This window comes from Toxotes jaculatrix, chromosome 9 (genome assembly GCF_017976425.1).
Source record: "Toxotes jaculatrix isolate fToxJac2 chromosome 9, fToxJac2.pri, whole genome shotgun sequence".
NCBI lineage: Eukaryota > Metazoa > Chordata > Actinopteri > Toxotidae > Toxotes > Toxotes jaculatrix.
Window position 1 is genome coordinate 5475804 of NC_054402.1, and position 12619 is coordinate 5488422.

Genomic DNA, 12619 nt, shown 5'->3' on the forward strand with positions numbered 1-12619 from the left:
CTTCCCTTCATTCTGCTCAGACAGGCGGGCTGAGCGGCGCGGAGGCACACAACGTTACAAGGCGCAGCGTGAAGACAAACACCGTCGCACTGGAATGAGCTGTCACGGGAATCCCCTCCAAGCCCCCCTCTTATTCAGGCTGAAGACGTGAGGAAAAAAAAGAAAGGGGCTGCAGCATCAGTCGGACACCAGCTTTGCGGAAAGGAGCCCAGACAAAAAATAAAATAAATTAAAAATAAAAAAAAAACAACAACAGAGGATCATCTCTTGCAGCTGGAGCTGCCTCTTCTCTTTCTGCAGACCCCTGCCCTGGAGAACACTCCCATTTCATACCGAGCATATTCGTCCATCACCGCGCCGAGGAGACGGTGACAGGCGCGTGAAAGATCCAACAGAGGGAAAGGACGAAGGGAGGTAGCTGTGTAGGATTAAAGCAAGCGCCCAAAGACAGAGGGAGAGCGGGACTGGGGAGGAGAGGATGGAGGCCCTGCTTCCTGTGCTAAAGAGTCACCCAGGACCGTCAGTCCTGGTGTGCTCTCTGCTTTTCAGGGTGGCCCACCGGCTTCTGCAAAGGCTGCCCATGCCCAAGGTGGTGAAGCAAGATGACCTCCGCTCCTGGAAGTGGAGGAACCTTTCCGTCTCTCTGGTGCACTCCCTGCTGACTGGGGCATGGGCCCTGACCTGGTAAGTCTCCATCCATCCATCCATCCATCCCTCCATCCTTCCATCCATCCACACTGGGGCACCATTGTCTATTCACAGTCCACATGATGTGTTATGTGTAGGGGTGTGTGTGCAGCAGTAACAGTCTGTGGCAGTCAGGGGAAGAAGGGCATGTTCAGGCAGGGTGAGGGACGGGGGAGACAATGGCATTTTTTGAGTGGGGAGGGAAATGCCACTGTACAGTATGAACCACACAGAGCTGGTATTGCTGTTTGTTTGCACTGTTGAATTTGTGTGCAGCTCAAAGGAAATACATTTTTTCAACCTCACATTAAGCCAACCTTCTGGGTAACTCAAACAACACCCTGCAGATATATCAACTGGAAAAACCTGCTGGCTGAACGATTATTGTGAAAGCATTGTGAGAAACTATGTTTTGGGGTGGGAGCCATGCTTGTGACTCATCTTTTAACATTAAGAAGTGGGACTAAGGGCAGTTTATTGGGCTGTCTGCGCTCTCACACATTTATTATCTGACAGTATGAAATACCAATGAGAGCTTCTGTGGAGGAGACGTTTTCACATTCAAAAGGAGATTTTTGTGTACTCAAAGTTGTACCAAGAAAACGTGCATTGCTTTACATGTCACATAAGGTATAGGTCATTTATTAACACTGATTCTGTCTTGGTGTGTTTATAAAAGGAGGGGACACAGAGAAACCTATGCCTTTTGAGGTGTGCCCCTTTTGCCAGACAGTAATTAGAAGTGACAAAGAATAATGCAAAAACAGTGAGTCATTTTAAAACAGACTAGTAGAAACAACTATATCATATTAAGTATACAGGCTCGGGTATGAACTAGACAATAGAAAGTATTAAAATGGAATAATAAAACATTAAAACTACTAAAAGGCAGGATATCTATTGTTCAGGGGGTTAAAAAAACAATCATACCTGATATTAATGTCTCTGCTTAGTCAGGCTTTTCTCTCCAGGAGTGAGCCCATGTATGTCTCAGTGAGGCGAATACAGACCCATCTATCCATAACATGTATCCCTCTCCAGTGTGGTGGTTTGGCCAGAGACGCTGAGCAACATCCACTCTTACCACACCTCTCTGTCCTACCTGCTTGTCTGCGTTTCAACAGGTCAGTAAATGCATTGTGGATAAGAAAAGAACACTCAAGGGTAAAATAAAACAACTGCAGAGTTTTTTTTATCTAAATGTAGTAAATGATCAAATAAATATCTGAAAGGCTGAAAACAGCAAATGTTGCCAAATTGAATTGAGCTGAACCTCTTCCTCCTCCTATCCTGGGGGCATTAGACTGCCACCTTTCCAGAGAAACAACAAAAAGATCTTCCCTTCTCACCTGATTCTCAGAACAGACGAATGGGCGTTTCCTCTCAATCACCACGGACACCTAAGATAATTCCCTAGGGCCCCTAGTGGTCTGGTTGAGCTGTACTCTATTTGGTTGGGGCTGCATCTTTGTGTTACCATGGAGACACAACCCTGTGGAGATCTGCCCTAACAACTGCAAACAGCTATCAGTTCCACTGAGGCCCACCATGCCAGACGCTGGAGGTCATGTTCTTTAACATAGGGGCTGGTTGTGTGTCTCTCTAGCAGCAGCGTGCCAGTCATACCGAGGCACAGATCGACTCTTGAATACCTCCAGCTGAATGAGGCCTACACAATTTAATAGCCAAGGCTATTTAAGTAAATTCTTTGGTTGACATTTTCTGAAAAATATTGATGAAGACAAACATTTAACTCTGCTGTCACAGATATTTTCATCATATCCTTGTAAAAAGTTGGTCTTTAGGTACACGTTGTAAGTAGTTACTGGTAGTGTTGTGGAATAAGTAAACAAAAGAACTGATGACTCTTGTATGCACTCATGTTGTATAGCATCAGTTACTGCCTTCTAAATTCACCACAAAAAATATTACATTTACAATGACTTTACCTGGTTGGTCAACAACATTTTTGCTGCAATGAGATGAAACAATTAGGGCTGCAAGCAATTATTATAATTACTGATTCATCTGTTACTTATTTGATCGGTTACTTTCTTGTTTTGTCCTACCAAATCTAAGTCTAAATCCCACACATTTTCACTTGAAACAGAAAAAGACAGAAAATCTTCACATTGGAGAAGATGAGAGCAAATGATTGGAATTGTAACTGATTCAAAAAATCTTTGCGGCTTGACTAATCAATTCCTCAGCTGTTTCCGCCGTAGAAACAACATCGCAGACACAACAAAAGCTCCTCTGTCATCTTTACTTTTCCATTTACTCTGTAGTTTTAACGGATGCATTCAGACTGAACGTAAAAGGTGCTCTTACATGCAAAACAATAAAAATAATATGAGAAAAATCACATGGTGTTAAAATATAGTAAGAAAAAATGTTCACATATGAATGAATTAATTCATACTTTTAGAGTTTCCTACAAGCAAAGATGCCCAGGTTACATGGGCTCACAAAGAGAAAACAAAAGGACAGTAAGCAAACACATGCTGCCATATCCTCATTCATCAAAACATATATCACATATAAACTAAGCAAGTTCAAATATATTCTATTTTCTATCAAATGTGACAAAGAAATGCATCAAATCCTCCATCTGAGAAGCTGGAACCAGAGAGTAAATTGCATTTTTGCTTGAAAAATGACCAAAATGTGTAACTGGTTATAATATAAATTATTGAAGCTATAAAACTTAAGCAGATTAAATACATAATGCTTAAAAAAAACTGAGATGCAGTAGATTAAACACCTTGCTGTGTGAATGTTCTGTATTCGTCATGTCAGACAGAGCAGCTGTCTGGGCAACACTTTGAGGAAAGGCTTAAGCCAAAAATCATGATAAAATGGAGAGTTAAATACAAAATGTATTTTACTTTTAATCTCATCCACTTTCTTTCCACCTCTCCAAAAGCACATGAGCTTGAATTCACAGGCATTCACTGGATTTTCACATGGGCCTTTTTTTTTTTTAATAAGGAGAGTGTCATTTTCCTAATTGTTTACATGTTCACTAGCTGGTCGAAACCAGTGTAAAGCCTGTACCCCACACACTGAATGTCTATAGAAAGCTTTTTCACCAGTGAATCTGTACATTTTAGCAGCAGTTACTTGACACTAGCTTGAGTATCAGCACTAACAAACCCTACAGGACTAATTCCAGTGGCAGAGACAGAGTCTTATTTTCTTTCCTCTTAGGATACTTTGTGCAAGATGCAGGTGATATTATCCTGACTGGACATGCAAGAGGATCATGGGAATTCTTACTCCATCATGCACTGGTAAGACGGCATGCCTGTGGCCAAGTTGTTTTTTTTTCTTTAACTGCGTCAAGGTTGCATTTCTGGTTCAGACAAAAGGATATCGGAATCACAATGTTCAGTAATGTGACAAAAGGCTGTTGCTATCATGGTGAACACATAACCTGTTTGGCGTGTGTATGACAGACTGAGAGAGAAGAAAAGAAAGTAAAAACCGTCATGTTATAAGAAATATTGCCCAACTCTCAACCTGCTAACTGCCCTGTGTTGTACGTTAAGGCTTAAAGATTTGTTGTATATGTTGTTGATTCTTAGTGTGCAGTGTTTAATTATTAATAAAGTATCAAGTGCACAAACAAATCCAGAGGGAGAGCGTAATTACAAGGAAATAACATAGCCTGTTTGTGCTGCCTGAGTTGAGCTGAATGCAGCACATGGTGCCACTGAGCCAGGAGTCATTGTGACTCATGAGATTAACTGGCAGACTTGTGTTATCTGATTTGTGTCATTGAGAATGAATTTTTATTAAGGGGTTTATCCCTGAAACAACTAGTTTCCTTTAATTTCCTCTTTAAGTATCTTTAAAGGTGAAAAACCATGTTCTTCCACTGAAATTTTTAAAACCAAAACTGCTTTTTATACTCATCTCAAATCAAAGTCAGCCAAACATAATCTTTGGAAATTTTGGCTTCTTCACTAGAACTCAAGGTTAACATCTGTGAGTTAAAACTGACAGATGCATAGACACACAGACTGAGATACAGTTCCACAACTCTCCACACACATTCTCAAATAATATTACAACAATTCCTCCAAAGTAGTCACTCATAGTAAGTGTTCAATTGTTCAATAGAGGTAACTATGTAAATATATTAATATGTTTTTTTCTACTCTCAGTGAACTGACGTTTAAATAATATGATACACAAAAGGGATGAATGAAGTTAAACTGTGTAGCAGTTTAGTTGTTAGCTGTATAAACATGTCCGTCTCCTCCTCAGGTGATCTGGTGTTTCCTGTACGCCCTCTACACCCAGCTGTATGTAGCCGGCGCTGTAATCGCTCTCTTTGTGGAGGTCAACAGTGTCACACTGCACCTTAGGCTGATGCTGAAACTGGCCGGCTACCAGTCCTCCTCCATGTACCACATCAACAAACTCGCTAACCTCTTCACCTACATCACGTTTCGTCTGAGCACCCAGTTCTACCTCACCTGGTACATCGTCCACAATTATTCCTGGCTGGACCACGGTGGATACTTCCTCGTCACCATGATGGTGATGAATATTATGATCCTGATTTATTTCTACCGTCTGCTCCGCGCTGACTTCTTCCCCCGTAGTAAGAGCTATGTGGGACAGAACGGGATGCATAACAACAACTCCAAAAAGTTTCTCAGTGATTGACTGGAGAAGGTTTACAGGACTCTATTGTGTTTTTATTTAGGGTGGGAGTTTACACATTTTGTCTTTTTTCAAGCCGTAACTGACAGCATTCCTCGTGACGACAGGTTCCCTTGTTGTGTCTCACTGCCAAAGAATCCCCCTCCCCCCGCCCCAATGACAAATAACACATAAATTTGAAATGTGAAATTGCATTTAACATTTGCTAACAGTCTCAGCTGACAAGCCTTAGATATATGTTACCATATATCTTTAACATTTGCATGGATAACAGTGTTTTTATGTAGGGAATATTTAAATCTCGACCCGTTTTCTTTCCCTGTATGTTTGAATGACCAGCCACGTGGGATTTTCTGACACTGGACTTTGAATTTTGGCAGCAGCAGACTCACATTTTAGTAATATGTGTATATATGAGTACGTCCTCCCTTTTTGTCTCGATGAAGCCATTTATGGCTGAGGAGATTCTGGGCTGTGACTGAAATGGTACATAATGTTCTAAAGGACCAACTGAACTGATAACTCACAACACTGCAGGACAATTTATGGTCCTTTTGTAGTTCTCATATGAAATCTGTTGGTGTTTGACACAAGTGAAGCTGAAGCTGGATCTTCCTGTCTGTTAACAGTTTGATAAATTTGCTCATCAGGAAGTGGGCACCATGAGAAACCCTTCATAATGAGCAGGCAGCAGCACAATCAGTACTTATTACTGCATCATGACTAGTTGATGTTGAAACTTGATGTGGGGTCACAGTGTATATCTTATTTGCTTGTTTGCAAAATAATAGTACTTTTGACAGAGTAGATCCCTTTTTTAAGATATTGAATGACGAAATTCAGGTGAAGATGTGTCTCCTCTTCCTCTGCCTGCCCTCAAAATGGCTATACAGCATTTTGTAAATATGTCCTCAAGTGTGCATTCCCTTTTGATATATTTCAATGGATAATACATGTACACACCGTCGACCATTAGTGGACTTTAAATGCTAATTTCTTAATCATGCCATAAATCACAAGTGCTGACAGTGTCATTTAAAAACCTAATGATCAGTACATTTCATTTTCTATTTCAGCCAACACCAAGAAAATCAGACAGGGATGGAGTTTAGATGTGTCTGACCTGTGCTACAGTGCCTTTACCACAGTGCCTTTTCAAACATAAGGACAAAGCAGAGATAAAGATGATGTACAAATAAGAAAGTATAGGCCAAGAACAGAATATCTGTATGTGCTTTTGTAAAAGCTGAAAGTTTGTGAGATAAACTAACACTAAATTCATTTGACCATGACCACAATAATGTATCATGTATCTTGTATTAAAGTGACAACTGTTTTTTTAGGAGCCCTGTATTTTGGATTGTTGAGTGATACCATGAATTAAAAAAGTATTTAAAATCACAGGGGTATTTATGTGTGTTTTTCTAAGATGAAGTCTACCAGCAAGGGAAGGTTTGACGTATTTATGTTTATTGTTTTACACTCCCATAGTTACTCAAATTAACGTCTGTTTTGTCAGATCATTTACTTAAGTAAAAGTGCCAATACAACAATGAAAAAATACTCTGTTACAAGTAAAAGTATGCATCCAAAATCCTACTTACCTATTATGAACAAAATGTTCAAATACTCATTCTGCAGAAAAGTGGCGCCTAAGGATAGAGGACAGAGGACAAAATTTTTATTAGATTAAAAACAGCTCATAGGTTTAAAGGGAAAATGTTGCTTTGGAGTAATTGCTAACAACTCATAAACAGATGGGACAGAAGAAACAAAAAAGGTTGGAAACCACTTAATAATTTCCAACCTTTTTGTTTGGAAACCAAAGGATGGGTCCCCATTTTTTTTTCAAGCAGACGACAAAATCCGCATTTCTTTTCTGCGTAAAAACATGTTCCTGGGAGATTAATTGATTAATAATAATTAAACACATCAAACGGGCAGATCAGTCAGAATGGTCAGAACAGAGTTATGGCGCCCCCTATTGTCAATATATTTAATTGATGCTGTAGAAACAACATCACGGAGTTATGTAGAAGAAAGAGGGTTAAAGTATTTTTGCAGACAATTTCACAGATATTTTCCTCAACATTACCTAATTGTCTAAGCCTTACTCTCTAGTCTAGCCTTTACTCTACTGCTTTACAAACAAGGCAAAGTAAAGAGGCAAAAAGGAAAGGAAAAAAGGAATAATATAAGATAAAAATCAACCTTCATTGATTCCTAGAAGAGAAATCCATGACCCCTCACAGCACAAGAACAGAAATAAGTACAGATAAATAGAGCAAAGTAAAATAATTAAGAGAGAAAAGTACATTTAACAGCACACACCAGACTAGACTACTCTATATTATATAACTTGGTCTGTATTAAGTAGTCTTTGTTATGAACATGAACGCAGTATAGCCTAATAAATAATGAATATGGTTGGTAAGAGAATAAATAATTAAATAAATACAAATAGGCATTAAATAGGATTAATAAAACTGATTAATTAAATTAAATAACAAACGAAAAGGAAACAATGAAAGGTCCTTTACATAGATAGTTTTTTTTTCTTTCCTAATTTCCGATTATTCCTCATTTCCTCCAGCAGGGGACCGAGCTGAGAAAATGTGGGAGGAAAGGAAAAAAAAATCCAGGGAACTGAGTCAGCAGCAGCAGCAGCGGGTCTCAGTCCGCTGCTTCCCCCCTCAACTTCCGTGGATCGATTTCAGCTCTGTTCGCCACAAAGTCAACACTTTAATACTGAACAGTGAACCTGAATGGGTTTGCTTTTCAATAAGGGGCATCTGTGGGAGGAAAACCAGGCGTAAAAAGCAGAAGAGAGAAGAGGAAACTTGAGCGGACCATCCTGTCTCGCTGAGGTAACATCTCTAAAGATTTTTGCAGCTCAAACAAAGTTTATTCGGGACATGTATGTGGCTATAAGTCTATTTTGTTTTTAACCGAGATGAAAAAACTCTTAAGCTGCAGTTTGAATGTATACACATCGAGTTTGTAGAAACACTGGCCTGGTTTCAGTTTTATGGTGCCTCAAAGCAAATCTACCAAATTAGTCTTGTTCTTCTTCAGCTCAGATGAACAATAGGATTAAAACAGATCCACACACTAAGTGGATTTAACACTGATTACAGTTGTCTGGTCTGGCTCTGTATGTAGTCATGTAGCTCCAAACATTTTCTCTCATTACCGTATTGTCTGACTTGGGTCTCTGCTCCAGACTGTAACAGACAGTGGGGGAAATGTGTGTGTGCCCATCTATAAGAACATTGTAGATGGGCTGCTTCTGACACACACACTCACACTGTACATGGCACTGTAATTATTTCCTCTGGCATCCAGGAACTGACCAGTACTCTACAGCTTAAATGATTAATCAGTATGTTAGACCTGTTGGACCCCCCCCTACACACACACCCACCCCTCTTTCTGTCTCTTCATGTTCACCGCTGCCTTAATATTATGAATAAACAGATTTAACAAATTAAAATGGCAGATTGTTAATGCTGCTGTCCTTCTCTTTCCGTCCAGCACACCACGTCCCTGTGCTAAATATCTACCTGGAGGCTTCATGTCCGTCCGAGTTTCAGCCATGAGTGTCCTTCCTCCTGTTCGAAGGGACCGAATCATCGCTCAGCTCCCTCAGGTAAAATCATTCTCTGTTTAAGCCTCACATCTGTAAAACAGTCTACAGACTCACAAAGTCTTCTTCTTCCTCTCCTGCAGTATTTCAAGAAAGAAGCTGCTCTCCACACGAAAGACGATTTCAACAATAAAGTGAAGACAGCCTGCCAGGAGCAGCGCACCGGCACCGTGGGGTGAGTACACAAACCACAGGGCGGATGATACTGGATGTGGTGTTTTTTGCTGGCACTTATTAACTTGTTGCTCCTTCTTTTATTCTTCTCAGCAGATTTAAAATCTCTAAGGTCATTGTCGTGGGTGACCTGGCTGTGGGGAAAACCTGTCTGATTAATAGGTAAGCTCAAACACAGTCACTTACTAAGTGAAAGCAGGGTGAAGTGCAGTTCTGGGAAATGAATGACTTAAATAAGAAAGAGCTAAGACAAGAATTTACATCCCCCAAGAAAAAAGGTTTCCGTTTCCTTTGTCCAGGTTTTAACATATCCATTAAAAAGGCAACATCAGCATGTTCACCCACAACAGCTTTACCTGTTCATCATCTGGATTTTCTGAAGACATTCGCTTTTCTTTGTTTCAGATTTTGCAAAGATGCTTTTGATAAGAACTACAAAGCGACGATTGGTGTTGACTTTGAGATGGAGCGGTTTGAGGTGTTGGGTGTTCCTTTCAGCCTACAGCTGTAAGTATAACATGAACATAAACTTATGCATAAAACAGAATTAATATGCTACGACTCACCAGTGGGTTGTTCTGTTACAGGTGGGACACTGCAGGCCAAGAGAGGTTCAAGTGCATTGCTTCTACATACTACAGAGGAGCACAGGGTGAGAGATTGTTTTTTCAGACAGCAAACAAATAAGAAATGCACTAATGACTTTCCTCTTTGCATCTACATAAAGCCGTGCATATGTTACTGTAATTTGTGTCACTAACATGCTAAAACAACACTGTTAAAACTGTTAAAGCCTTTTCAAAGTTTTCTTTTTCTTTCAGTTGTGATCATCGTGTTTGATGTAAATGATGTTGCCTCTTTGGGCCATGTGAGGTAAGCTTATTTATTATTAGCAGATTGTTTGCACTCTAACAGTTTTATTTGTCCCAGCTGGACGATTTAAACTCGTCTCTTTCTGTCTACAGGCAGTGGCTCGAAGACGCCTTGAAAGAGAATGACCCCACTGCTGTCCAGCTGTTCCTCGTCGGCACAAAGAAAGACCTAAGTGTACGTCTTTTACTGTTTAAAATGGACAACGCCTGTGAACACGTCTGAGTCTTTACTGGAGTCAAATGTGAATAGTTTGGACTGTTGCCAGCTGCAGAAAGTGTTTGTGTCCAGACTCAAACCTCAGGAATGTGGTTTCTCATCCTTCAGTAGACCCCAAAGCATCTCAGACATTACTAATTGTATTTAAGCAGTGGTGGGAAGTAAGAATTGTACTTGCTCATTGTTGGGCTTGTTGAAACTGTGATTTAAATTGTTTAGACTTATAACAGGAAATCCTCACTTTGGAGAAGCTGGGGAAAAAAAAGTGATTTATTTTTTAAGTAAGAAAATAATTGTCAGATTGATCAATAATGAAAATAATAGTAGCAACCTTAGTATAAAGATTTCTTTTGATTAACTTTGTTAAATCCTGTCTAACTTGGTTGCCTCCGGTTTCTCTGACAGTCTCCTGCTCAGTATTCTCGGATCGAACAAGATGCTCTCAAATTAGCACAAGAGATCAGAGCAGAGTACTGGGCTGTTTCCTCGCTCACAGGTGAGTGTTTCAATTTGAATATAGTAAATCTATCACTTCCAGCAGCCATTGACGCCACCATTGACTTAGGGACTGTATGAAAATTATTAGTTGGGGGAGTGGGGTCAGAAAAGGCGGAGGGTTGTGTGTTTTTTTTCACCCAAACACCCACCCAAACCTGATGTGCATGAATTATTTTTTCAAAAAAGAGAGACCTGATTGGAGACCAGACCAGAGCATGATGAGACCCCATCAAAAACGCGGACAACCTGAACAGACCTTAACAGAGAGAGGACACAAAAATCAGCATGTCAGCATGAACAATTAAGCAATCCATATATCAATCACCCAGGGTGGAAACAGCAGCAATGTGACAATATAAATGTAAAGCCATAGAAACTAAAATAATTCAAATTTATATTAATAAGAAAAATGATTTAAGTAATGTAAAGTCCTATTTCCACTTCCTGCACCAACAATAAAACATTCTGTAGCCTGCTGGGCAATAGATGGACAAAACATATATAACCTATTTAATCTGAACTAAAATATTACAGTTCTACTACAGTGCAAGCTCTTCAGTGATCACATAGCTGCCGCCTGCTGATTTAATAGGGTGTTTAACCTTGAGTGGAATAACCTTGAGAAGGTTCTTCCTTTTTTAAAAGGTCAGACATAAGTCTCTGCCATCCTCCACACCCCAGTAATGTTCATACAGTCCATTACTGATCTTCCATCTCTGTCATGCTGTAGGGGAAAACGTGAAAGAGTTTTTCTTCCGAGTTGCATCGCTGGCATTCGAGACCAATGTTCTTGCCGAGCTGGAGAAAAGTGGAACGAGGCAAATTGGAGATGTCGTCAGTGAGTATCCAAACAATCTCTCTGTAATCATGAAAGCAGTGACATTTGTCACACAGTTTAACGCCCAGCATCTGTTTCAGGGATCAACAGCACTTCAAACAGTCTGTACGCTACATCGAAGAAGAAACAGCCAAACTGCTGTCAGTAAGGACGGAAGCGGGAGTTTAAAGTAGAAGGGCACGGACTGAAAATGAGGATTTCTCACGGTGGAAAGAGACTGTGGCTGCTCTCCAGTTCACGGGAGGGATTTCTGTGGTTAAAGGAGGAGGAGGAGGGACGCTACAGTTTCACTTCCTGACGTGTTTGAATTCAGTTTTTCCTGGCCTACGCTGAGTTTTCCTACATGGGATGTGGATTCTTGTGGTGCTGCTCAGTTTAACTTGTCTTGAGTTACAGAGTGACACAAAAATGACTGGTTCTGCTGAAATGCCAAAGAATGACTGGATGATTTTAACATGGTTTATGTGTGGATGCTTAATTTACTTTGGGCTTCAGTTAAATCTGCTGTAGTTTGTTTTACAACCAAGATTTTTCCTCACAGTAATACTCTGGTTTACCTTTAATTCTCCGTTTCAAATGGCTTTTCATACTATTGTAGATTAGAGGTTCCCAGCTTTTCTCCAAACAGTAAGGCATTGCAGTTTTCAAAGGGAACGCTTCATAGGTACTTTTTGCTTTTTGTTTACAATCAAACCGGTGACTGAATGTGGATAATCATTTTCTCAGAAATGCTGAAATGGTACATGTTAATGTTTGATCTTTTATTTTCTTTAAAAATTTCTCATTGTGTGGTTTACATGTCATAAAGATATTAAAAAAAGGGAAAATAGATCATTTTGTCATCATCAAAGTATTTTGAAATTAACAAAGATGTATTTTGAGGAGAGCTATTTAGTGAAATCACAGTACAGCTAATGTTAAAGAGGCTTTGAATTATTTGTTAAATATAACATGTCTATACAGATAAAACCATTTCTTGACCATCTCAGTCTTCCCCTTTCCTTCATTAAGTT

The 12619-nt window shown here is 39.8% G+C and overlaps 2 protein-coding genes across 3 annotated transcripts; both read left to right on the forward strand.

Moving 5' to 3' along the window:
* Nucleotides 1-5498, forward strand: tlcd1 (TLC domain containing 1). Its single transcript, XM_041046423.1, has 4 exons — nucleotides 1-684; nucleotides 1729-1811; nucleotides 3898-3980; nucleotides 4960-5498. Exons 1-4 carry the CDS (start codon nucleotides 479-481, stop codon nucleotides 5362-5364), a joined length of 777 nt encoding a protein of 258 aa, XP_040902357.1. The 5' UTR covers nucleotides 1-478; the 3' UTR covers nucleotides 5365-5498.
* A 2462-nt stretch (nucleotides 5499-7960) lies between these two features.
* On the forward strand, nucleotides 7961-12589 carry rab34a (RAB34, member RAS oncogene family a). 2 transcript variants are annotated; one of them, XM_041046893.1, is made up of 11 exons: nucleotides 7961-8228; nucleotides 8896-9010; nucleotides 9091-9182; nucleotides 9275-9343; nucleotides 9587-9688; nucleotides 9769-9833; nucleotides 10003-10054; nucleotides 10147-10228; nucleotides 10676-10766; nucleotides 11499-11606; nucleotides 11687-12589. In XM_041046893.1, the coding sequence occupies exons 2-11, from the start codon at nucleotides 8936-8938 to the stop codon at nucleotides 11752-11754; spliced, it is 804 nt and encodes a 267-aa protein (XP_040902827.1). In that variant the 5' UTR covers nucleotides 7961-8228; nucleotides 8896-8935; the 3' UTR covers nucleotides 11755-12589. The 2 variants fall into 2 exon arrangements, with proteins under 2 accessions (XP_040902827.1, XP_040902828.1); XM_041046894.1 differs by having other exon boundaries at nucleotides 7964-8228; nucleotides 9278-9343.
* Nucleotides 12590-12619: the final 30 nt, after the last annotated feature.

Bases quoted from the DNA above. Each gene is read 5' to 3' on its own strand.
- tlcd1 (XM_041046423.1), top strand. From the start codon at position 479: ATGGAGGCCCTGCTTCCTGTGCTAAAGAGTCACCCAGGACCGTCAGTC. The intron at 1,812-3,897 runs GTCAGTAAATGC...CTTTCCTCTTAG, and splicing joins GCTTGTCTGCGTTTCAACAG to GATACTTTGTGCAAGATGCA. The intron at 3,981-4,959 runs GTAAGACGGCAT...TCTCCTCCTCAG, and splicing joins TCTTACTCCATCATGCACTG to GTGATCTGGTGTTTCCTGTA.
- rab34a (XM_041046893.1), top strand. From the start codon at position 8,936: ATGTCCGTCCGAGTTTCAGCCATGAGTGTCCTTCCTCCTGTTCGAAGG. The intron at 9,834-10,002 runs GTGAGAGATTGT...TTTTTCTTTCAG, and splicing joins ATACTACAGAGGAGCACAGG to TTGTGATCATCGTGTTTGAT. The intron at 10,055-10,146 runs GTAAGCTTATTT...TTCTGTCTACAG, and splicing joins GCCTCTTTGGGCCATGTGAG to GCAGTGGCTCGAAGACGCCT.